This window comes from Bos grunniens, chromosome 14 (assembly GCF_055505025.1).
Source record: "Bos grunniens cultivar Pamir isolate PY7600 chromosome 14, Bosgru_T2T1.0, whole genome shotgun sequence".
In the NCBI taxonomy this organism is placed as follows: domain Eukaryota; kingdom Metazoa; phylum Chordata; class Mammalia; order Artiodactyla; family Bovidae; genus Bos; species Bos grunniens.
Window position 1 is genome coordinate 83,166,297 of NC_141178.1, and position 24,662 is coordinate 83,190,958.

Genomic DNA, 24,662 nt, shown 5'->3' on the forward strand with positions numbered 1-24,662 from the left:
ACTACGATTATGGATGAACACTTTGTCCCCATCCACACTCATCAGTTGATTTTTTTTTCCTGTGCAAAGAGGTTGAAGCAAAAGGAAAATACATAAACTTCTGAGCATCATATATCACAAGGTACCCAGGCTCCATATTTTTTAAAATGTCACCATTTGGAAGAATATGTATTTAATAAGTTTCCAAATGCGTTGCACCTGTGGCTGCTGTATTTGAGGACAGGATTCAGGCCACAGTCCCGTGTTTAACATCCCCGGTGGGTGATTTCCTCCAGGATGCGCACTGCTCAGTTCTCTGGCCGAGTGGCGCCCGCTGTTGAAGTGTGGCTGGTTCCAGACGTCGGAGCACCGGCCCTTCGGCAACTGGAGCGTGTCCTCCTCAGGAGCCAGTTAGCATGGAGCCTACCAGACCGGACACCACGCTGCCCTCCTGTCAGGGGCTGGAATAAATCCCACACTTTCGTGTCACTGAATCACTGGGCTGTACACCTGAAACTGACACAGCATTATAAATCAACTACATTTCCATTAAAAAAATTTTAAGTAATAGAGCATGGTAATTTAAAGATTAAAAGAAAGCAAGCTTGAGTAAGAGACTGTTAGAAGGAGGCGCTGTGCTGCCACCTGCTGAAAACTCTACTAGTAATCAGTTCAGTTCAGTCTCTGTCGCGTCTGACTCTTTGTGACCCCGTGAATCGCAGCATGCCAGGCCTCCCTGTCCATCACCAACCCCCGGAGCTTACTCAAACTCATGTCCATCGAGTCAGTGATGTCATCCAGCCATCTCATCCTCTGATGTCCCCTTCTCCTCCCACCTTCAATCTTTCCCAGCATCAGGGTCTTTCCCAAGGAGTCAGCTCTTCACATGAGGTAGCCAAGGTATTGGAGTTTCAGCTTCAGCATCAGTCCTTCTGATGAATATTCAGGACTGATCTCCTTTAGGATGGACTGGTTGGATCTCCTTGCAGTCCAAGGGACTCTCAAGAATCTTTTCCAACACCACAGTTCAAAAGCATCAATTCTTCAGCACTCAACTTTCTCTGTAGTCCAACTCTCACATCCATATACATGACCACTGGAAAAATCATAGCTTTGACTAGACGGACCTTTGTTGACAAAGTACTGTCTCTGTTTTTTAATATGCTGTCTAGGTTGGTCATAGCTTTTCTTCCAAGGAGCAAGCGTCTTTTAATTTCACGCTTGCAGTCACCATCTGCAGTGATTTTGGAGCCAAAAAAGTCTGTCACTGTTGCCACTGTTTCCCCATCTGTTTGCCATGAAGTGATGGGACCAGATGTCATGATCTTAGTTTTTTGAATGTTGAGCTTTAACCCAACGTTTTCACTTTCCTCTTTCACTTTCAAGAGGCTCTTTAGTTCTTTTTCACTTTGTGTCATAAGTGTGGTGTCATCTGCATATCTGAGGTTACTGATATTTCTCCCGGCAATCTTGATTCCAGCTTGTGCTTCATCCAGTCCAGAATGTCTCATGTTGTACTCTGTATATAAGTTAAATAAGCAGGGTGACAATATACAACCTTGATGTACTTCTTTCCCCATTTGGAACTAGTCTATTGTTCCATGTCCAGTTCTAACTGTTACATCTTGACCTGCATGCAGATTTCTCAGGAGGCAGGTCAGGTGGTGTGGTATTCCCATCAGAAGAATTTCTGATGGGAATTTCCCACAGTTTATTGTTATCCACACAGTGAAAAGCTTTGGCATAGTCAATAAAGCAGAAGTAGATGTTTTTCTGGAACTCTCTAGCTTTTTTGATAATCTGCCGGATGTTGGCAATTTGATCTCTGGTTCCTCTGCCTTTTCTAAATTCAGCTTGAACATCTGGAAGTTCATGGTTCACATACTGTTGAAGCCCGGCTTGGAGAATTTTGAGCATTACTTTGCTAGCATGTGAGATGAGTGCAACTGTGCAGCAGTTTGAGCATTCTTTGGCACAGCCTTATCTAACTCAATGGAACTATGAGCCATGTTGTTTAGGGGCACCCAAGACAGATGGGTCCTGGTGGAGAGTTCAGACAAAACGTGGTCCTCTGGAGAAGGAAATGACAAACCACTTCAGTATTCTTGCCTTGAGAACCACATGAATGGTATGAAAAGGCAAAAAGATAAGACGCTGAAGATGAACTCTCCAGGTCGGCAGGTGCCCAATACACTACTGGAGATCAGTGGAGAAATAACTGCAGAAGGAATGAAGAGATGGACCCAAAGCAAAAACAACACCCAGTTGTGCATGTGACTGGTGAAGGGAGTAAAGTCGATGCTGTAAAGAACAATATTGCGTAGGAACCTGAAAAGTTAGGTCCATGAATCAAGGCAAATTGGAAGTGGTCAAACAGGATATAGCAAGAGTGAACATTGACAATTTAGGAATCAGTGAACTAAAATGGACAGGAATGGGTGAATTTAACTCAGATGACCATTATATCTACTACTGTGGGGAAGAATTCCTTGAAAGAAATGGAGGAGCCCTCATAGTCGACAAAAGAGTCCAAAATGCAGTACTTGGGTGCAATCTCAAAAATTACAGAATGATCTCTGTTCGTTTTCAAGGCAAACAATTCAATAGGGTTTCAGTACTACAATTCATACATACTACAATTCAATACTACAATTACTGTAGTAATCCGAGTCTATGTCCCAACCAGTAATGCTGAAGAAGCTGAAGTTGAACGGTTCTATGAAGACCTACAAGACCTTCTAGAACTAACACCCCAAAAAAGAAGTCCTTTTCATTATAGGGGACTGGAATGCAAAACTAGGTAGTCAAGAGATACCCGGAGTAACAGGCAAATTTGGCCTTGGAGTACAGAGGCAATAGAGTACAAAGGCTAACAGAGTTCTGCCAAGAGAACGCACTGGTCATAGCAAACACCCTCTCCCAACAACACAAGAGAAGACTCTACACATGGACATCACCAGATGGTCGATACTGAAATCAGCGTGATTATATTCTTTGCAGCCGAAAATGGAGAAGCTCTATACAGTCAGCAAAAACAAGACCGGGAGCTGACTGTGGCTCAGATTATGAACTCCTTATTGCCAAAATCAGACTTAAATTGAAGAAAGTAGGGAAAACCACAAGACCATTCAGGTATGACCTAAATCAAATCCCTTACGATTATACAGTGGAAGTGACAAATAGATTCAAGGGATTAGATCTGATAGACAGCATGCCTGAAGAACTATGGGCGGAGGTTCACAACATTGTACAGGAGGATGTTATCAAAACCATCCACGAGAAAAAGAAATGCAAAAAGGAAAAATGGTTGTCTGAGGAGAGCTTACAAATAGCTGAGAAAAGAAGAAAAGTGAAAGGCAAAGAAGAAATGGAAAGATATACCCATCTGAATGCAGAGTTCCAAAGAATAGCAAGGAGAAATAAGAAAGCCTTCCTCAGTGATCAGTGCAAAGCAAGAGAGGAAAACCACAGAATGGGAAAGACTAGAGATCTCTTCAAGAAAATTAGAGCTACCAAGGGAATATTTAATGCAAAGGTGGGCACAATAAAGAACAGAAATGGTATGGACCTAACAGAAGCAGAAGATATTTAGAAGAGGTGGCAAGAATACACAGAAGAACTGTACAAAAAATATCTTCACGACCCAGATAACCACGATGGTGTGATCACTCACCTAGAGCCAGACATCCTGGAATGTGAAGTCAAATGGGCCTTAGGAAGCATCACTACAAACAAAGCCAGTGGAGGTGATGGAATTCCAGTTGAGCTATCAAATCCTGAAAGATGATGCTGTGAAAGTACTGCACTCAATATGCCAGCAAATTTGGAAAACTCAGCAGTGGCCACAGGACTGGAAAAGGTCAGTTTTCATTCCAATCCCAAAGAAAGGCAATGCCAAAGAATGCTCAAAATTCTCCTAATAAACACCCACGTAGCCATCAATTGCGAGAGACGACTGAACAGTTACAGTGAAAATGAGTTGCAATCGTCTGCATTAAAAAGGTGACCGCCCTGCCTCCTTAGAGAAGAGGCTCTCGTGGTTGCTCAAGGAACCCCAGAGATCTGCCCACTCCTGCTGCCTGGCCTGGACCAACCCTGAAGATAGAGTTGATCCCAGAGGACCAGCCGGAGTGGCCCCTCCACCCTGGTGTAGCCGTGGCCACACTCTATTCTCAGGACCCTGGAGGTGGTGGAGAGTGGGAAGCACCAGCCTAGAGAAGGGGTGGAGGGCAAACCCATCTCCACCGTCTGTGTCCAGCGGCCTCAGGTGAGGCCAGGATGAGGAGGGGAGCCGCTCTGAGCCCCCACCCTTATCCCCTTGGCTGTGGTTCCTCAGGTGAGGCTGTCCCTGAGGGAGCAGGCAGTGAGACTCTGACCCCTCAGCACACTGCCCCCTGCAGGGCTCGGCCGGATGTGGGGAGGTGAGTCCTTGTATGTTGATTCTGTATCCCGATGTTATGACATTGAGAGGCAAAGAATTGATGCTTTCGAACTGTGGTGTTGGAGAAGACTCCTGAGAGTTCCTTGGACTGCAAGGAGATCCAACCAGTCCATCCTAAAGGAAATCAGTCCTGAATATTCACTGGAAGGACTTATGCTGAAGCTGAAACTCCAATACTTTGGCCACCTGATGCGAAGAACTGACTCATTGGAAAAGACCCTGATTCTGGGAAAGATTGATGGCTGGAGGAGAAGGGGACAACAGAGGATGAGATGGTTGGATGGCATCACCGACTCAATGGAGATGAGTTTGAGTAAGCTCCGGGAGTTAGTGATGGACCGAGAGGCCTGGCGTGCTGCAGTCCATGGGGTCACAGAGAGTTGGACACGACTGAGTGACTGAACAAGAACAACTGGCTACCTCTACATCTTCTTTGTAGAAATGTCTGTTCAGATCCTTTGTCCATTACTGACCTGGGTTGTTTGTTTTGTTCCTGTTAAGTTTTAGGAGTTCTCTACATGTTCTAAATTATAATCATTTCTCAGGTATGTGGCTTGCAAAGATCCTCTTCCATTCTCTGGGTTGCCTTTTTAGTCTGCCAATAGTGTCTTTGGATTAACAAAATTTTTAAATTTTCATGAAGTCTCGTTTCCCTTGTTTTTTTTTTTGTTGTTGCCTATACCTTTGGTGTCATACCTAAGAAGTCATTGCCAAATCCAAAGTTGTGCATCTTTTTCATTCTGTGTTTAACAGGTTTTTAAAAAATATATATTGATTGATTTGGCTGCACCAGGTCTCAGCGGCAGCACGTGGGATCTAGTTCCCTGGCCAGGGGTCAAACTCAGGCCCTCTACACTGGGAGTGTTGACTCTTAGCCACTGGACCACTAGAGAAGACTTTATAGTATTAGGTCTTAAAATTAAATCTTTGGCCCACTCTGAGTTGAGTTTTGTATACAGTATGAGGGAAGCATTGCACTTCCTTCCTGCACAGGGACACCCTGTCTTCTTAGGACCCTTCGTTGACAAGACAGTCCGCTCCTCACTGAACAGGGCTGTGTGAGGCTGCCTCTGGCCTGGGCTCCCCCTGCCCCAGGTCAGGCCCTCTGCCAGCAGTGCGTGGGGTCCCCAAAGGGCTCAGCCTGGAGGACAGACTCAGCTCCAGGCGGGGGATGGCTCAGCCCCGAAGGTGGAGCCCCCAAGGGTGCCAGCGCCCTGGCTACGTCTGGGCACACCTCAAGCCATTCCTAGACCAACTGGAGCCCAGCAGTCTGGCCAGGCCAGGCCTGCCAGCTGCACGAGTATGATGCCCGCTGGGCTTCCAGAACTGCTGGGCGCCCGCCTGCTCCCTGGCTGGGGTCCACTGTCTCGACAATGAAATCCGTGATATTATGCAGTCACCCGGGGACCTTGAAAAACCAGTTGAATCAACAGCAGACAAACCCCCTTAGAAACAGGGGAAAAGAAACTGGTTCTGCAGTCAGGGTGGGTGAAGGTCACACAGAATGTCCCCGATGTATCAGTAAACAAACAATGTGGCAGCAACAGCTGGCAGCTGGCAGCCACCCCCGCCCCACGAAGCAGCCTGCGGGGACCCAGGTGAGCAAGCAGAGAACGCTGGGCCCAGGTAGCTGAGGTGCAGATCAAAGGAATGGTTTCAGTGAGCCCCGCCGCTCGCATCTTCCCACACATAGAAAGAAACCTGAGTCGTCTGGTTTTCTTTAATGAACAGTATCTTTTGATGTTCTGACTGCCAGGTCTGTGTTGCAATAAGTGCTATAAATCCTGTCTCCTCCCTCACCTCGCCGCAACTGTCCCTCAGAGCCGCCCGAGAGGCTGTCTTCTGTCTGCCAAATAACACACGTTCTCAGGGGTCCCGGGCCTGGATCTGTGGGGTTGCCTCTTTGTGAAGGACCCCTTCGTCAGAGGCGCCTCCTCTGCCCTGCTTCTGGCCAGGACTCTGTACTTCCATTCTTTTAAGGATCTCGCTTCCATTTGTAACATGATTATTTAACCAAGTCCAGAAAGAACCAAGGTCACCCCTTGTGGATTCACACATGTTAAGCCAGGTCTGCTTCCATTTTACACGGTGCCTGAAAGCTCAACATTCAGAAAACGAAGATCATGGCATCCGGTCCCATCACTTCATGGGGAATAGATGGGGAAACAGTGGAAACAGTGTCAGACTGTCTTTTTTTGGGCTCCAAAATCACTGCAGATGGTGACTGCAGCCATGAAATTAAAAGACGCTTACTTCTTGGAAGGAAAGTTATGACCCACCTAGATAGCATATTCAAAAGCAGAGACATTACTTTGCCAACAAAGGTTCGTCTAGTCAAGGCTATGGTTTTTCCTGTGGGCATGTATGGATGTGAGAGTTGGACTGTGAAGAAGGCTGAGCGCCGAAGAATTGATGCTTTTGAACTGTGGTGTTGGAGACTCTTGAGAGTCCCTTGGACTGCAAGGAGATCCAACCAGTCCATTCTGAAGGAGATCAGCCCTGGGATTTCTTTGGAAGGAAAGATGCTGAAGCTGAAACTCCAGTACTTTGGCCACCTCATGCGAAGAGTTGACTCATTGGAAAAGACTGTGATGCTGGGAGGGATTGGGGGCAGGAGAAGAAGGGGACGACAGAGGATGAGATGGCTGGATGGCATCACTGACTCGATGGACGTGAGTCTGGGTGAACTCCGGGTGTTGGTGATGGACAGCGAGGCCTGGCATGCTGTGATTCATGGGGTCGCAAAGAGTCGGACACAACTGAGCTACTGAACTGAACTGAACTGATGTCTGATATTTTAAACATGCCTTTTCTCTCTCATTTTAACCTCTGCTTATTCCAATACAGCAGACAAACACAGAATGTCCCCGATGTATCAGTAAACAAAGGTGAAAATCTCACCCGCTGGAAGTAACTTGGGTTACATGGTGTGAAATGCAATTCACACTTTATGGCAGGAAAAGAAAAAGTTAAACAAGAAGTCTCTCCCTCAGGGTGCATCATGTATCTGCATTACACACCCACCAAAACTCCACCAGCAGGAGAAATACCTGCTTAACCACAAAGAGCAACATTCTCTGGCAGGAAGGAGACAACTCCCTAAAAGATAACATTCCTCCTTGAGCCTGTAAGGGGTCACGTGACTCACCAGGATGTGCTGAGACCTGGGTTAGGGAAACTGTGAATAATACGTCTGAGGTGCAGCCCTCTGCTCATACACAACAACTTACACAGCCTGTGTCTCGACTTCTAACCAGGAAGCAGTTCCCAGAGTTTTCTGACATGCTCTTTCTAGCTTATAATCCTCACATTCGGCTCACATAAAAGTTTCCATTTCTTTCTCAGATTGACTGTTTAATTTTTCGTTGATAGTGGCTTTCTTCCAACTGTACTCTCCATCCAAGAATGAGGCACAGTGGCCACGTCTCCTTGGGCCTGTGTGAGAGTCTCCCTGCAGAGACCTATTAGTGAAAATGCCGGGTAACAGGGGTTGTTGACATGTACGTTTTGACTGTCAGCTGCCCGTGCCCCCAAGTGTCCTCCAGCCCGGGGCAGCCAATGAGCCCCTTCCCATCGCTCTGAGTTATGTGTGTTTCCAGAACTTTGTGTAAATGGGATCAAACAGCATGTGCTTTCTTGTCGTCCAGCTCTCGTTCAGCCTAAGTGTGCTGAGAGTCAGCGATGGCGCTGCAGGTATCAGCAGTGAACTTCTTTCTTCGCTGCGCTGTTCTCCAGCGCACAGTCCAGTGTGTTTACCCACCAACGTGTGAATGAACATCTGGTTATCCTACGGTTTGGGGCCATTACCAGTAAGGCTGCTCTGAATATCCAAGTCTCTGCACGGACACGCTTCCTGCTGGGTGAATATGTCGGACCGCGATAGGTGCTGGAATATTCTGGTTGAAGGGACGTTCCAAAGCGGTGAAGAATCCACCTTCCCCCCCAGCTTCATATTAGAGCCCCATCGGCCTGGCCTCTCCACCAGCACTTGCTTTGTTTCGGGTTTTCTAGTGGGTGTGTGATGTTCTGTCGTCACAGGTTTAATTCATATTCCGTGACGACAGGTGAAGTCAAGCATCTTTCCATGTGCTGTTCACCATTTCTGCATCTTCATCCCTGAAGTGGCTGTTCAAAGCTTCTGCCCATTTTCAGGCTGGGTTGGCTTCCTTTTATAGAGTGTTGAGAGTTCTTTGTATTGATACATTCAGGATGCAAGTTCTTTATCAGAGATGTGACTTACGAGTATCATTTCCCAGTCTGTGGCTTTTTATTTTTGGCCGCGCCGCTTTGGCTTGCCTTGCGGGATCTTAGTTCCAACCAGGGATCAAACCCAGGCCCTTGGCAGTGAAACTGGGGATTCCTAACCACTGAACTGCCACGGAATTCCCATAAATTCTTAATGTTGATGAAGTCTAACTTTTCAATTTTGTCCTGTATTGGCCATCTTTTGGTGTTATGTCTAAGAACCCTTTGCTTAACCGAAAGCTTGCAAAGATTTTTATCATATATCTCCTTTTAGATTTTTGTAGTTTTAGATCCCAGTTATGATCCATTCTGAGTTCATTTTTGTAACAGTGTGAGATTCGTCTTCTGCATGTAGACATCCAGTGGCTCCAGCATCATTTGATGGAAGATTATCCTTGCTCCACTGACTGATTTTGTGATTTGTACTTCAAATCATATGACAATACATGCCCAGAAGATTCTATTTCTGGGCTTTATTGATGTATGTTGACATCAGGTTCCACACTGTCTCAAATACTATACCTTTACAGTAAGGAGGGCTTCCTGGTAGCTCAACTGGTAAAGAATCTGCCTGCAATGCAGGAGACCCCAGTTTGATTCCTGGGTTGGGAACATCCGTTGGAGAAGGGATAGGTTACCCACTTTGGTATTCTTGGGCTTCCCTGGTGGCTCAGATGGTAAAGAACCCTCCTGCAGTATGGGAGATGGGTTCGATCCCTGTGGGGCCTGCAGAATTCCACGGACTATTCCATGGGGTCACAAAGAGTTGGACACAACTGAGTCCTTTCACTTTCTTCACAGTAAGTCTTAAAGTCAGAGGGTACAAGTATTTCAAATTTGCTTGTCCTTTTCAAGCTTGTCTTGGCCACTCTTGCCCTTGCATTCTCATATGAATTTTAGGATTAGCCTGTCAACTTCTTTGAAAAACAAAACAAAACAAAAACTGCTGGAATTGAGTTGTGTTGCACTGACTCTGTGGTCTGGATCAGAAGGAAGTATATCTCAGCAGTATAGTTTTCCCATCTGTGCACAGGGTCTGTCTCTCCACAGATGAGTTTTTCAATTTCTCTCAGAAATGTTTTGTAGGTATTTTTTGGTTTTGTTTTGCCTCTTGGCATGTGGGGCTTACCTATTCTGGACATTTCTCATAAATGGCCTCATATTATAGGTGGGCTTTTATCACTGGCTTCTGTAACGTAGCATAATATTTTCAAGGCTCATCCTTGGGGTGGCACATATTAGTGCTCCGTTTTTATTTTAGCCACTGTGCAGATTCACTACCTTTTATTTCTCCATCATCATCTGACGGACACTTGGCATGCTTCTGCTTTTTGGCTTCTGTGAGCACCTGTGTAAGAGTTTCTGTGTGGACAAACATCACTTTTCATGGATAGATGTGTAGGAGGGGTATTGCTGGGTCACATGGTGACTTTATGTTTGACGTTTGGGAAACTGACAGAAGCTGCTGATTCTCAAAGCTGCAGTAGTACTTTACGTTTTCACCGACAATGTCTGAGAGTCCCAATTTCCCCACAGCCTCTCCTGTGGTCTGTCTTTTCTGTCACAGCCATTGTACTGCCTGGGAAGTGGTATCTCACTGTAGTTTCGATTTGCATCTCTCTGGCTGATGGCTGATGACATTAAGCACCTTTTCATATGCTTTTCAGACACATGCAGACCTTCTCTGGAGAAATATGTGTTGAGCTCCTTTGCCCATTTTAAAATTGGACTTTTGTGTTTTTATTATTGAGTTGTAGGTATTCTTTATGAATTCAAGATCCTCCTCAGATTATCAGATCAGATCAGATCAGTCGCTCAGGTTTCCAGTCTCTTCACATCCTTCAGTTCAGTTCAGTTCAGTCGCTCAGTCGTGTCTGACTCTTTTCGACCCCATGAATCGCAGCACGCCAGGCCTCCCTGTCCATCACCAACTCCCGGAGTTCACTCAGACTCACGTCCATTGAGTCAGTGATGCCATCCAGCCATCTCATCCTCTGCCGTCCCCTTCTCCTCCTGCCCCCAATCCCTCCCAGCATCACAGTCTTTTCCAATGAGTCAACTCTTCGCATGAGGTGGCCAAAGTACTGGAGTTTCAGCTTTAGCATCATTCCTTCCAAAGAAATCCCAGGGCTGATCTCCTTCAGAATGGACTGGTTGGATCTCCTTGCAGTCCAAGGGACTCTCAAGAGTCTTCTCCAACACCACAGTTCAAAAGCATCAATTCTTCGGCGCTCAGCCTTCTTCACAGTCCAACTCTCACATCCATACATGACCACAGGAAAAACCATAGCCTTGACTAGATGAACCTTTGTTGGCAAAGTAATGTCTCTGCTTTTGAATATGCTATCTAGGTTGGTCATAACTTTCCTTCCAAGGAGTAAGCGTCTTTTAATTTCATGGCTTCAGTCACCATCTGCAGTGATTCTGGAGCCCAAAAAAAGAAAGTCTGACACTGTTTCCAATGTTTCCCCATCTATTTCCCATGAAGTGATGGGACTGGATGCCATGATCTTCGTTTTCTGAATGTTGAGCTTTAAGCCAACTTTTTCGCTCTCCACTTTCACTTTCATCAAGAGGCTTTTTAGTTCCTCTTCACTTTCTGCCATAAGGGTGGTGTCATCTGCATATCTGAGGTTATTGATATTTCTCCCGGCAATCTTGATTCCAGCTTGTGTTTCTCCCAGTCCAGAGTTTCTCATGATGTACTCTGCATATAAGTTAAATAAACAGGGTGACAATATACAGCCTTGATGAATTCCTTTTCCTATTTGGAACCAGTCTGTTGTTCCATGTCCAGTTCTAACCGATATCTAAATATTTTCTCCACATTATGGATTTTCTTTTCATTTTCTCGATGATATCCTTTGACATATAAAAGTATTAAATTTCCATAGAGTTAAATCTATCTGTGGTTTCCATTAGTCGTTTGTGCTTGGTGTTGTATCAAAACCTGACTGCCTAGGGCATTTCCCTGGCCATCTGGTGTTAAGACCCTGCATACGTACTGCAGGGGGCTTGGGTTTGATTCCTGTTTGGAGAACTAAGATCCAGCATGCTGCAGGGTCAAAAGACAAGCAAACAAAATTATTGTCTAATCTAAGGTCATGAATATTTACATTTTCTTGTAAAACACGTTTGGTATTTGATCCATTCTGAGTTAATCTATGTGCACACTGTGAGGTAGGGGTCTAGTCTCACTCCTCTGCAGATGGATATCCAGTTTTCCTAGCATCATTTGTTGAAAAGACTGTTCTTTTTCCTACTGAAAAGAACAGCATCCTTGTAAAAAATCAGTGGACCATGATTACAACCATAGCACTAAGGTAATATGTGCTTATTTTTGGACTCTCTGTTCTCTTTTATCCAACTATATGTCCGTCCTCATGCCAATATCGCATTGCTTTGGTTACTGTAGCTTTGAGGTAAATTTGAAAGGGAAGTGTGATCTCTCCAGTTTTGTTCATTTTTTCAAGATTGCGCTGAGTATTCTGAATTCCTTAATATACGCATGAATTTTAGGATTGATCTGTCAATTTCTGAAAGAATCTAGGTGGAATTTTTATCGAGATTGAATTTGCAGATCAATTTGAGTACTGTTGTCTGGACAATATCAAATCTTCCAATCCATGAACATGAGATGTCTTTCTCTTTATTTAGTTCTTTAATTTTTTTTAACAGTGCTTTGTAATTTTCAGAATATAAATTTTTCATGAGCTTTGCTAAATTTATTCCCAAGTTTACTCTTTCCGATACTATTTAAATGGAATTCTTTTCTTAATTTTCAGATTATTATAAATGTATATAAATATAATTGGCTTTTGTATATTGAGCTGTATCTCACAAACTTGCTGAACTCGTTCCTTGGCTTTTATAGTTTTTTAGTAGATTCCTTAAGATTTTCTATATAGAAGAGCATGTCATCTGCAAATAGAGTCTGACTGCTTTCTTCCCAATCTTGCTTTTGTTTCATTTTTGCTTTATTGTCCAGGCTAGATACAATGCTGAACAGAAGTGGAAAAGGGGGACGTTGTTATTCACCTTATTTCTTTGTTGTTGTTGTTATTCACCTTATTTCTTAAGTGGTAAAACGTGGCATAAATTTAGCCCTGTGCTTCTCAAGCATCAGTGTGGGGAATACATAACCAGTCCTCAAAACTGCCTCAAAGAAACTTTGCAAACTGTCAAAGCCAAGAGGGGCTTAAGGCGATATGATGACTAAATATAATGTGGTGTCCAGGATAGGTCCTGTAACAGGAGAAAGTTGTGTAAAAAATAAGAAAATCTGAATAGAATACAAATTTTAAATGATAATAACATATTGGTTCACTAATTGTGACACATTTATCATGTTACTAGATGTTAAAACTGAGTGTGGAATATATGAGAACTTTCTGTATTATCACTGTTTTTCTGTACATCTTGAACTATATTCTGAAAGCTAATTTTAAATGGCGTTCAAGTGCATGTTTGTTAAAAAGCAGACTGTGACCCAGTGGACCTGCGGCAGGCCCCCAGAGCCACATTTCCAGAGGATCCAGAATGCATGGCCCGCACTTTAAGAAGATGCCCCCTTTTGCTAATGAGTTTAAACGTCATCACTTTGTAGGTAATCTCTGTTTTACTCTGGGCTGCTTTCAAATTTTTCCTCAGGGAATTCCCTGGTGGTCCAGTGATTAGGACTCGACGCTTTCATTATCATGACCTCGCTTTCAATCCCTGATCAGGTAACTAAGATCCTGCAAGCCACATGGTATGGCTAAAAATAATAATAAAAAATTTCTTTGTCTTTAGTTCTCTATAATTGTGTTATTGTATTTTGATACAAATATGTCACTTGCCATGATTGAATTTTATTGTGCTTCTTTAATATAATGATTCATGTTTTTCGTCAATTTGGAAAATAATTATCAGCTTTTATTTCTTCAAAAATTATCTCCATATGTGTTTTGAAATCTTCTTCTAGAACTACAGTTAGACCAGTGTAGAATATTTTGTTATAAGCTGTCTGCTATCCTTTTTCTCATTGCCCTTACCTGGGATGAATTCTGAGTCATTCATTCAGATTTATCTTCGAATTTAACATCCTTCAACTTATGTCTAATCCGCTGTTGAATGAATCCATTGAGTTTTAAATGTTTTATGTTTCATTCCCAGTGAGTGACAGTCTCTCTGTTGTGTCCGACTCTTTGCGACCCCATGGACTATACAGTCCGTGGAATTCTCCAGGCCAGAATACTGGAGTGAGTAGCTGTTCCCTTCTCCAGGGGATCTTCCTAACCCAGGGATCGAACCCAGGTCTCCGGCATTGCAGGCGGATTCTTTACCAGCTGAGCTACCAGGGAAGCCCTTCATTCCTAGTACTTCATCTAAATTAATTTACAATCTTCTCCTTTACAATCAATAAGTCTCACTTATAAATTCTCTCTCACTTAATAGTCATTTTCAACACACTTACTATCAATATATATTCTTTATTGAATAATTCCAATGTCCTAAGGCTTTTGGGTTCTAATTCTGCTTTTGCTTATGCTGATTTGTTCATAATGGCTTGTTTTCACTTGTCTTACGATTTTGAATTGTGAGATGGTGTTTCAAAGACTGGGTTTTATCTGTGGGAATTCTGCAAGACATTGGAGGCAAGACGCCCAGAGAAGGTTGTGTTCACTCATGCCAGGCACAGACACAGCCAATCTGGGGCCAGGGACTTAATGTTTCTCCGCGTGGGTTTCCCCAGAAAGCACAAGACGAAGACCTGAAGTTACGAATGTGCAGCGGACAGTTTTCCTGATCCAAGGAGGTTCCCCCGCCAGCATCTGCCATGGTGGGGTGTGCCCAGAGATGTGCTCGCTAAGCAGAGCCACGGAGAGGCGGGGGTCACGCAGCGCCAGCCTGTGCAGCCCAGGGCGTGCCCCACTCCTGAGGGTCTGCTGGGACCGAGGCTTGGGCTGGGTAGGCTCAGCAGACTCCTTGGGGCAGTGTCGCCCCCACGCTGGAGTGTGGCTTCATTGCTCACCTGAGGATTCAGGTGCCTGAGGTCTCAGCGGAAGAGTTACAGGCAGAGGGTTTTCCTTGGGATCTGGATCTGTTGGAGCAGGTGTAGCCGGGGATCCACTCAGGGCCTGTTTAGGGGTGGGCATGCCGATCCCCAGCTGCCAAGGACTCGCACCAGCCTGTTCAGCGAGAGCTGTCCCACTAGAGGTGCCCACCCCAGGACAGCCCACAGACCATGGCTGGGAGGCAGGGGAGATCAGCCCAGACCACCTGTGGCTGGAGAAACAGCTTTCTGAGGCCTGGGACCCCAGGACCAGGCCACTGGAGGCTTTGCAGAGACCTCACCTTCACCCAGTGGCTCTCCCGGATTCTTTCCTCACACCCTCCCTGGGAGCCCCCCACCCTACCAGGGGCACCTGGATCGCCGTCTCGGGCTCTGCGTCTCAGAACTGACCTAAGACAGCTGGTGTCAGATGTGGTCTCAGGAAGCACCCTCCGCAGCAGAGCCTGGAGCTGCAACGCCCACCCACTCATCTCCTGTGGGGGGTGGACGCTGGCAGTCCTGGCACCTGGGGTGGATGGCGATCAGGCTGCATGCAGGGTTGGGGAGCGCACAGATATGGTGGGCGCGGGTCAGGGTTAAGTCCTGCCCTGTGCCACCCTTAAAAGAACACGGGCAGCAAGGTTGTGACTCGGGGTCGCTGGAGAGGCCCAGGGGAGCCTTGGCTTGGAAGCAAGGATGGAGCACATGCGGTCTCCCCAGGGCCAGTCCTAGGACACTCCCAAGGCTGGTGGGTCTGCACAGCTGACGGCCCCCGACAGACACACCGACACAAAGCCGGCGGCTGACTGAGGGCCTGGGGTGAGCGAGGTGGACACCAGCTCAGGCTCATGCAGAGCCAGGGGGCGACACGGGCAGGTGGCCCATACCCTCGTGCCCCCCACTACCGCTAGACGACAGTCTTGCAGGGGGCCCCTGCGACTAGACTGGAGGAGGAGGAAGCCTGGCCTGGCCCACCATGGCGGGCGTGGTGTGCTGGGCTGACAGCAGTGAAGGAAAGCCGGGGCCGGAGCCTTGGCCCTGCGCTGTGTGCTCTCCCCACCCCATTCCCCCTGTCCCCTGAGAGGAGAGGAGAGTGGCTCCTGGGCAGCACGGACTGGCTGGCGGGTCAGGTCCTGAGGAGAGCAGGAGTGGACAAGGTGTGGGTGGACACAGGGGTGAGATCACGCCAGTGTCTGCCAGGAGCACCGTGCAGAGCAGCCACTGGGCCACCCGACCCATGCGGCTTGGCTGTGAGCTCCCATTGAGGTGGCCCCATGCAGGCTGGTGAGGTGCCCCTCCCAGCCGGGCCCAACCCCTCTCACTGTGCACAGCAGTCTCCCAGCAAGACCCCGGAGGCAACAGCAACCAGAGACCAGCTAGCAACAAGGGGCAGATGGCCACTTCAGGTCGCTGCCCTGTCTCTTGGTCGCCCTCAGGTCCCTTGAAACATCCCTTCGAACCTCAGAGCCACTCCGTCAAGGGGGGCTGCACGGATCCAGGGCCACACGATGCCAGGCCCTCTGGAAGCTGCTGGCCTGGCATGGCTGACCCCGTGGGATGGCATGTGGGCAGGACCTTGAGCCAAGGACCCCAAGAGGGGAGGCTGAGACGGCCCACCCCCCACAGGCCCGGGACCCGCTGGGGCGCGTGCTGCTTGTCCCTGCAACCTGTCAGTGAGACCCTCGTGGTCCTGGTCAGCAAGGGAAGACATGGCTGTCCGGGGCAGGGTGGGGGCTCCCTCAACTCACGGCCTCAGTGGCCACCCAGTACAGCAGCTGTTTGTCACGGGAGGCCAGCCGGCCCAGTGGGCACTGTCCTGGCTGGGAGACCCCTGGCCAACACACAGAAGAAGGGTTGATGCCCTGGGCAGGCTCAATTTGCAGTTTTAAGTGCAAGTGGGCAAGAGAGGAGAGCCCAAGGGCGTGGGACCAGGACTCACCCCTGGGGATGAGGGACTGGCCCTCCCCAGGCAGAGTAGGGAGACAGCTCAGGCAGGAAGGACCTCAGCGGGGCTGTGGCTGACCCATTCACCCTCCTCTTTAAAGTTCTCCCAGAACGAATCCTGGAGAAGTTGGAATCAACTGAACGTGATGAACAGGGGCATGGAAGGGAGGCCGTGGTGGAGATGCTGACGCTGTGCCCACCGACCACCACCTGTGTTCACGACTGCCCCCTTCTCTGGACGGCTGCTGCTGCTGCTGTCGCTTCAGTCATGTCCAACTCTGCAATCCCACAGACGGCAGCCCACCAGGCTCCCCCGTCCCTGGGATTCTCCAGGCAAGAGCACGGGAGTGAGTTGCCATCGTCTTCTCTGCTCTGGACGGCTACCCTTGGCCAAACCGGGCCATGTACCCAGGGGGCAGTGACCGACTGAAGGGCCTCACCTTAGGTGTAAGTGCCCGTCACAGACCCAGCCTGGGTGCTGCGCAGGCAGACCCCAGCTGGCCGGGCCTCCACCTCCTCTGTGCTCTGGGTCCCTCAGCCTGGGGCACTCTTTGAGTGCGTGGCCTCCGGCCAGCGTCTTCACCCAGGCCAAGCTCAGAGCCTGGGGCTGCAGCACCCTTACCCAACACACAACTGAGCTCTGGACAAGAAGGGACACAGGACCACAGGGTGGTTGGAATTGCTTTTATTGGGGCGAGCGCGGCAGGCCCACCATGGTCAGGTTAGTGTTCTGCCCTCGGAGGCAGCCGAAGCCGAGCGCTTCCACCCGCCACCTCCCTGGGTTAGTGGAACATGCAAAGCTCAGTCAGAGGGTGGAGGTGGGGGTGGAGCCGCCAGGGCCCGGGGTGATGGAGCAGGAGCGGGTGGCACCGGCGGGGTGGCCTGGTTGGCACGGACCGCCTCGGCCGCGTCCCGGGCCCACTCGGGGGCTGAGGCTCCCTGGGAGAGGCAGGCAGTCAGCACCCGGGGGAGGGGTGCCCCACAGGCCTTGGGGGGCGCTGGGCCCACAGCGGGCAGAAACCTACAGGGGACCCGTTGTACCTGGCTGGCACGCCTGAGAGCTGGGCAGTGGCGAGCCTTTCACCAGGAGGATCTGTCTCCCACCCCAGGTCTGGGTCCTTGGGGCCTGGGGTGCGAAGGGGGACACAGAAGGCACTTACTAGGGAGCTGAGGCTGGAAGGCTGAAGCCAGAGGCCTGGGGTCTGGGGGGCCTGGCCTGGGCCAGCTGGGTCTGCTCGGGGACCTCACCCTCCCATGGGGAAGGGGCTTCCTGAGCAGCCGAGGAGAGGAGGGGACCAGGACTCGCTGCCGCCCGCGCAGAGCGAGCGGGTCAGTCCTGGAGACAGAGGCGCTGGTCCCGACGGCCCTGCTGCTAGGGGCTGCGTCCGCTGCCCAGGCAGGTCGGGCTGGGGGTTGGGTGGGGCTGGTCTACAGGGCTGGGGGAAGCTCGCCCAGACGGAACCCCTCGGGGAGATGGGAGGGCTGAGTTGGGGGCCCACCTCTGGACCCTCCAAGGCACCTGGCTGTGGTGAGTGGCAGGTAAAGAGGAGCAGGGAGACCCGGGGGGTGGAGTGGTCAGTGGGGCTGGACTGGCCCCGTCCCCGGGAACAGGCTGTCTGGACAGCAGGTATATATTAATATGTTAGTCTAGTCTTTTTGGTTAAACTTTAGGCACCGCTTGGGAGGAAGACACCTTTCAATGTTAAAGAGACCCCAGCGCCTGGGCGGGAGGCCACATGCAGAGCGGGAGGCAGGGAGCAGGAGGGGTCAGGCTGCCGTGGACTCAGGGCCCCCCAGGGAGGACGTGGGCCCCGAGGCGTAGCGGCGGCCATAGCCTGAGGAGGAGTAGGACGAGGAGGAGAAGGTCATGGAGAAGCCTGAGCCCGTGGCATCGAAGCTGCCGCGACGGGAGCCAGCCCGGGAGCCGGTGCGCGAGCCGGAGCGCGAGCCGGTGGTGGAGCCGGAGCCGCTGACGCTGTAGGGGCTGTAGTAGCCCTTGCTGGACTGGGCGGCGGCCTCCAGCAGCCGCAGCCCCGTGCCCTCCTCCACCATGCTGCGGTCCAGTGCATCCTTGTAGGAGATCTTGAGCTTGGTCTTGGGGCAGGTGAGGTACTTGGAGTACGCGCTGACGTCACGCAGCTTCTGGGCGGTGCGGGCATCCACCGTGCCGCGCTGCAGGGCCTCGTCCAAGGGCACGCGGCCTGGCGTGTCGGGCTCAATCAGGCCGCCCGTCAGGTACTGCACCTCCAGGAAGCGCTGCCCTGCCTCGTAGTAGAGCCAGCCCTTCTTCAGGGCCTGGGCGGCCGACATCTTGGTCTTGGTGCGCGGGTCCTCGAAGCCGCAGAAGGCCTTCTGGGCCAGGTTGATGCGGTCCACCATGATCTTGTCCACCAGGCCCTTGTTGACGGCTTCGGTGACGGGGAAGCGTTCCCCAGTGTTGGGGTCGATGATGCCCCCAGTGCAGGCCTGTGCCTCCAGCAGCCGCTGGCCGGTGATGTTGTCCACCAGGTTGCGGTGCATGGCCTCCGTGATGGACACCTTCTCCAGGGTCTCGGTATCCAGGATGCCGGCCACAGGGCCTGTCTCCTCCGTGGGGTCGGACCAGGAGGCCAGCTGGGTCCTGGAGACGGCCGGGCTGATGGGGTAGGAGGATGACGACCCCACGGAGGACGAGCGCGAGCGGAAGCCGCCGGCATTGCCTGAGAGCATGTCCGCGAACTCGGTGATGGACAGCGTGCCGGCACGGTACTGGTCCAGTGCCGAGCGGTCAATGAGGCTCTTGGCAATGGCCTCATCAATGTCATACTGGCGGCCTGAGCGGCGGTCGATGATCATGGACTTGACCACGCCATCTGAGGATGAGATGGTGATCTCCTCCCACTCACACTCCTGCTCCGACAGCTCCAGGTAGGTCTGGTGGTCGATGAGGCCCTTGCGGTAGGCCTCGTACACGGACATCTCCTTGCCCGTCTCAGGGTCCACAATGACCACACGCCGCTTACGCACTGAGGACTTGGAGGACGTCTTCCGCTCCCTCTTCTTCTCCTTCAGGGGCAGGAGCCGCAGCCCCGTCTGGGGGTCGGTGACACAGCGCTCCATCAGCTGCAGGTAAGTGAGGTTCTCCTCCGTGTTGGGGTCGAAGAAGCCCTTGGTGTCATCTGAGGGGTCGGTGAGGATCTCATTCATCTCTTCGTCGAAGAGGCCGCGCTGGTAGGCCACGTCCACGGGTAGGCGGTGGCTCTCCTCGGGGTCAATGATGCCGCCTGTGGCGATCTGGGCCTCCAGCAGGCGGATGCCGTGGTCCTTGAGGATGAGGCCCTTCTTCATGGCCTGGAAGAGGGAGATGAGCTTCCCGGAGTAGGGGTCCTTGTAGCCGGTGACGGCACGCTCAGCCGACAGCAGTTTGTCCTTGAACTCGGGGCCCACGATGCCCATGCGCACGGCCTCCTCCACAGTCAGCTTGAGCCCCTTGATGGGGTCGATGACATAGCCGGTGGCCGCCTGCGCCTCCAGGAGCTCGAAGGCCGTGCCAGGCCGAATGATGCCCTTCTTCATGGCCTGGTACACCGACAGCCGCTCCTTGGTGGCATCGACGAGGACGCCAGCAATGCTGCTGGTACCCTCGAGGAACTTCTGCAGATTCTTGGAGACCTCCTCGATGGAGGTCAGGCCCTCCTGCAGCCGCTGCGCCGTGGCCTCATCCATGACGTGCGAGCGTACCAGCTCCTCCACCGTGATCTGCTTGCGCAGGCCACGGAAGGTCAGCTTGCGGGCGTCTGAGAGCGGCAGGAGGAACAGGCCGCTGGCTTCATCGCGGCGGCAGCGCCGCAGCAGCTGTGTGTAGCTGAGGCGCTCGTCCGTGGAGGGGTCTATGTAGCTGCGCACCTCACTGGGCTCTGAAAGCTGGTCGTGTGTGTCCTTGTTGAGGTAGCCACGCTGGTAGGCCACCTCCAGCGGGAGGTGGAAGCCCAGGCGTGGGTCCACGATGCCGCCCGTGGCCAGCTGAGCATCCAGCAGCCGCAGGGCCTCCTCGGCGGGGATCAGGTCCTTTTTCATGGCCTGGAAGAGCGAGATGGTCTGCTCCGTGTAAGGGTCACGGTAGCCGGTCACGGCCCGCTCGGCCGACAGCAGCCGGTCATGCAGCTCGGGGCCCACCAGGCCCTTCCGTACGGCTTCATCTACGGTCAGCCGGTCGCCCTTCACCGGGTCCAGCAGGAAGCCCGTGGCTGCCTGCGCCTCCAGCAGCAGGCGGGCCACCTCGGCGCTCAGCAGCCCCTTCTTGAGGGCCTGGTAGATGGTGAGGGTCTGCCTGGAGCCGGGCAGGTAGACGCCAGCTACACAGCCCGTGCCGTAGAGGTAGCGCCAGGCAGACTCGGCCTCCAGCACCTCGCGGAGGCTCCTGGTGCCCTCCCGGAGCAGGCTATAGGACTCGCGAGAGATGACCCGGGCCTCATGCAGGTCCTCAGCTGTGAGGCGGCGGCGCACGTAGTCATAGGACGCCAGGTTCTGCTGGCGCACGATCTCGGTCTTCTCGATGATCTCAATGATGATGATGATCATGCGCTCCTTGGTCACCCGGCCAGCCTGGAAGTCGGCCATCAGCTGGGCCCGCTGCTCCTCGGGGATCAGGTCGGACTGCATCACCTCCCACAGGGACATGGTGGAGCCCCCGTGGCTGCCGCCCCCGGGGATGTCGATCTGCGTCTCCTCGAAGGCCCTCCGTGTCTCCTCCTCAGTGTACACCCGCGTGGTCTCCACCACCTCCGCCTTCTCCGGCCCTTTCAGTGGCAGCAGCCGCAAGCCCGTCTCGGGGTCCTCCACGCAGCGCTCCAGCAGCTGCCTGTACGTGAGGTTCTCACGGGTGTTCGGGTCGAAGAAGCCCTTGGTGTCGTCGCTGGGGTCCTCCAGCACGCGGTTCATCTCCTTGTCAAAGTAGCCGCGCTGGTAGGCCACGTCCACGGGCACACGATGGCTGTGCACGGGGTCGATGATGCCGCCTGTGGCGATCTGGGCCTCCAGCAGGCGGATGCCGTGCTCTCTGACGACCAGGCCCTTCTTCATGGCCTGGAAGAGAGAGATGGTGCTGCCTGAGTAGGGGTCCTTGTACCCAGTCACAGCCTTCTCGGCCGACAGCAGCTTCTCATGCAGCTCGGGGCCCACGACACCGGCCTTCACAGCCTCGTGGACATACAGGCGCTGGTTTCTCACAGGGTCCACTAGGAAGCCCGTGGCCGCCTGTGCCTCAAGCAGGAGGATGGCAGTGCTGGGCCTGAGCAGGCCCCGTCGCATGGCCTCGTAGATGGTCACCTTCTCCTTGGACTCCTCCAGGTAGATGCCAGCCAGGCAACCACTGCCTTGGAGGAGGGTCCGCACTGAGTCCAGCTCTGACAAGTCCTTGACTGATGTCTTGCCGTCCTTGAGCTGCTCAAACTGGGAGCTGCTGAGGATGCCGGAGGCCAGGAGCTCGCTGGCCGGCACTGGGGCACGGAGACCGCTGAAGGAGAGCCTCTCACGCCGCGTGGTCTCCACCTCCTCCACTATGGTGATGATAATCTTGATGATCTTCTCCACGGTGACCTTGCCCGTGCGGAACTGCCGCAGCAGCTCCTGTCTCTGCTCGGCTGTGAAGTACTCGGAGTTGATGAGCTCCCAGATGGTCACTGCCCGGCCCTGGAAGCTGCCCACAGGGACCTCGACAGTGGCCTTCTGGAAGGCCTCGCGGGCCTGGACCTCAGAGTAGAGCTCCTGCTGCCGGGCCCGGGCTGCCTCCTCTGAGAGCGGCAGCAGACTCAGGCCTGTCAGTGGGTCGGGGCGACACTGTTGCTGGAGCTGGCTGTAGGTGGCCGGCTCCCAAGTACGGGGGTTGTAGTAGGTCTTGGCGTCATCTCTGGGCGCTGTGAGGGCGGTGCTGGTTTCCTTATCCAGGTAGCCGCGGGCACAGGCAACATCCAGGGGCAGACGGTGGCTCTTGCTGGGGTCCACGATGCCCCCCGTGGACAGCTGGGCGTCCAGTAGACGCAGGCCCTGCTCCCTGGGAATGAGGCCCTTCTTCAGGGCCTGGAACAGGGACACGCTCTGCCCTGAGTAGGGGTCCTTGTAGCCGGTCACAGCCTTCTCGGCCGATAGCAGCTTCTCATGCAGCTCAGGGCCCACCAGGCCGGCGCGCACCGCCTCGTCCACAGTCAGCCGTGCGCTGGTGGCAGGGTCGATGACATGCCCGGTGCCAGCCTGGGCCTCGAGCAGGGCGACGGCTGCCTCTGGCTGCAGCAGCTCTTTCTTCAGAGCCTCATAAATGCTTAGTTTCTGCCTCGCCTCCTCAAGCCACACGCCTGCAATGACACCCGAGCCCCGCAGGGCCCGCCGCACAGCTTCCACCTCAGCCACCTCCTGCACGGAGCGCTCGCCCAGCTGCAGCTGGCGGAAGAGGTCCCAGTCGATGACCCCACTCTCAAGCAGCTCGGCAGCAGGGACCAGGGCACGCAGGCCCTGGAAGCAGAGCTGGCCCTTCTGCTCGTGCTCCTCGATGACGGTGATGACGATCTTGATGATCTTCTCCACGGTGACCTTGCCTGTGCGGAACTGCCGCAGGAGGTCCCGCCGCTGCTCGGCCGTGAAGTACTCGGAGTTGATGAGCTCCCAGATGGTCACCGTTTTGCCCTGGAACTTGCCGAATGGCGCCGACACAGTGGCCTTCTCAAACACATCCCGGGCCTCCGAGTCAGTGTAGACCAGCTCACCACCCTTGGCAGCCTGATCTGTGAGCGGCAGCAGCCGCAGGCCTGTCTCGGGGTCCTCCACGCAGCGCTCCAGCAGCTGCAGGTAAGTGAGGTTCTCATGCGTGTTGGGGTCGAAGAAGCCCTTGGTGTCGTCGCTGGGGTCCTGCAGCACACGGTTCATCTCCTCGTCAAAGTAGCCGCGCTGGTAGGCCACGTCCACGGGCACGCGGTGGCTGTGCACGGGGTCGATGACGCCGCCCGTGGCGATCTGGGCCTCCAGCAGGCGGATGCCGTGCTCGCGCACGATGAGGTCCTTCTTCATGGCCTGGAAGAGGGAGATCTGCTCCCCGGTGTACGGGTCCTTGTAGCCAGTGACCGCGCGCTCGGCCGACAGCAGCTTGTGGTGCAGCTCAGGGCCCACGACACCCTCCTTCACAGCTTCGTTGACGGTCAGCCGCCTGTTCCGCACTGGGTCCAGGAGAAAGCCTGAGGCTGCCTGGGCCTCAAGCAGGATGAGAGCGGTGCCCGGGCTCAGCAGCTGCCTCCTCAGGGCGGCGTAGATGGTCAGCTTCTCATTGGCAGGCTTCAGTAGCAGCCCCGCGATGCTGCTGTGGCCCTGCAGGTAGCGGCGCACGTCCTCCCGCTGTGTGAGCTCGGCCACCGTCGTGTGGCCCTGCACCAGCCGCTGCACCTCCTCTGTGCTCAGGATGCCCGCCTCTTGCAGCTGCTGGGCCGGCACCTTCTGCCGCAGGCCCTCGAAGGCATGCTCTGGCTCTGCAGCTGGGCCGTCGGTCGCATCCTGGCCGTTGGGGAGGGCTCTGGTGGCCGCTGCCTGAGCAGCGGTGATCTCCTCGGAGTGGGCCAGTGCGGCCCGATGCTCCTCCTCCAGGTGCTCCAGCCGCTCACGCAGCCGGCGGTTTTCCTCCGCCAGCAGCTGCTCCTGCTGCTGCCGCTGCTGCTCCAGGAGCTGCAGCTCCTCCTGCTTGCGCCGCACACCCTCCTCAGCCTCACGCTGCCGCCGCCGCGCCTCCTCCATGCTGGCCAGCAGCTGCTGCTTCTCCTGCTGCATCTGCTGCTGCTGTCGCTGCTGCTCCTCCCGCAACTTCTGTGCCTTGGCCACCTCGTCCTGGAAGAGCCTCTCCAGCTTGGCCTTCTCCTCCTCAATGAAGCGCTCCCGCTGCAGCAGGCTGTCCTTCTCGGAGAGAAAGCTCTGCTGCAAGGCCTGCGTCTCCTGCAGCAGTTGCTCCTGCTGCACCGTCTGCATCTGTCAAGGGGATAGGGGGCGGTCAGGGACACCCGGCCA

At 52.9% G+C, this 24,662-nt stretch overlaps 1 protein-coding gene across 20 annotated transcripts in view; it reads right to left on the reverse strand.

Moving 5' to 3' along the window:
* Window positions 1–17,313: 17,313 nt before the first annotated feature.
* The window catches only part of PLEC (plectin), a 56,806-nt gene continuing 49,457 nt past the window's right edge, over window positions 17,314–24,662 (reverse strand). For all 20 annotated transcript variants that reach the window (XM_086337770.1, XM_086337755.1, XM_086337754.1 and 17 more), the window contains one exon: window positions 17,314–24,623. In XM_086337770.1, the coding sequence (XP_086193896.1) occupies window positions 18,411–24,623 (6,213 nt within the window). In that variant the 3' untranslated portion in view covers window positions 17,314–18,410. The remainder of the gene's footprint in view (window positions 24,624–24,662) is intronic.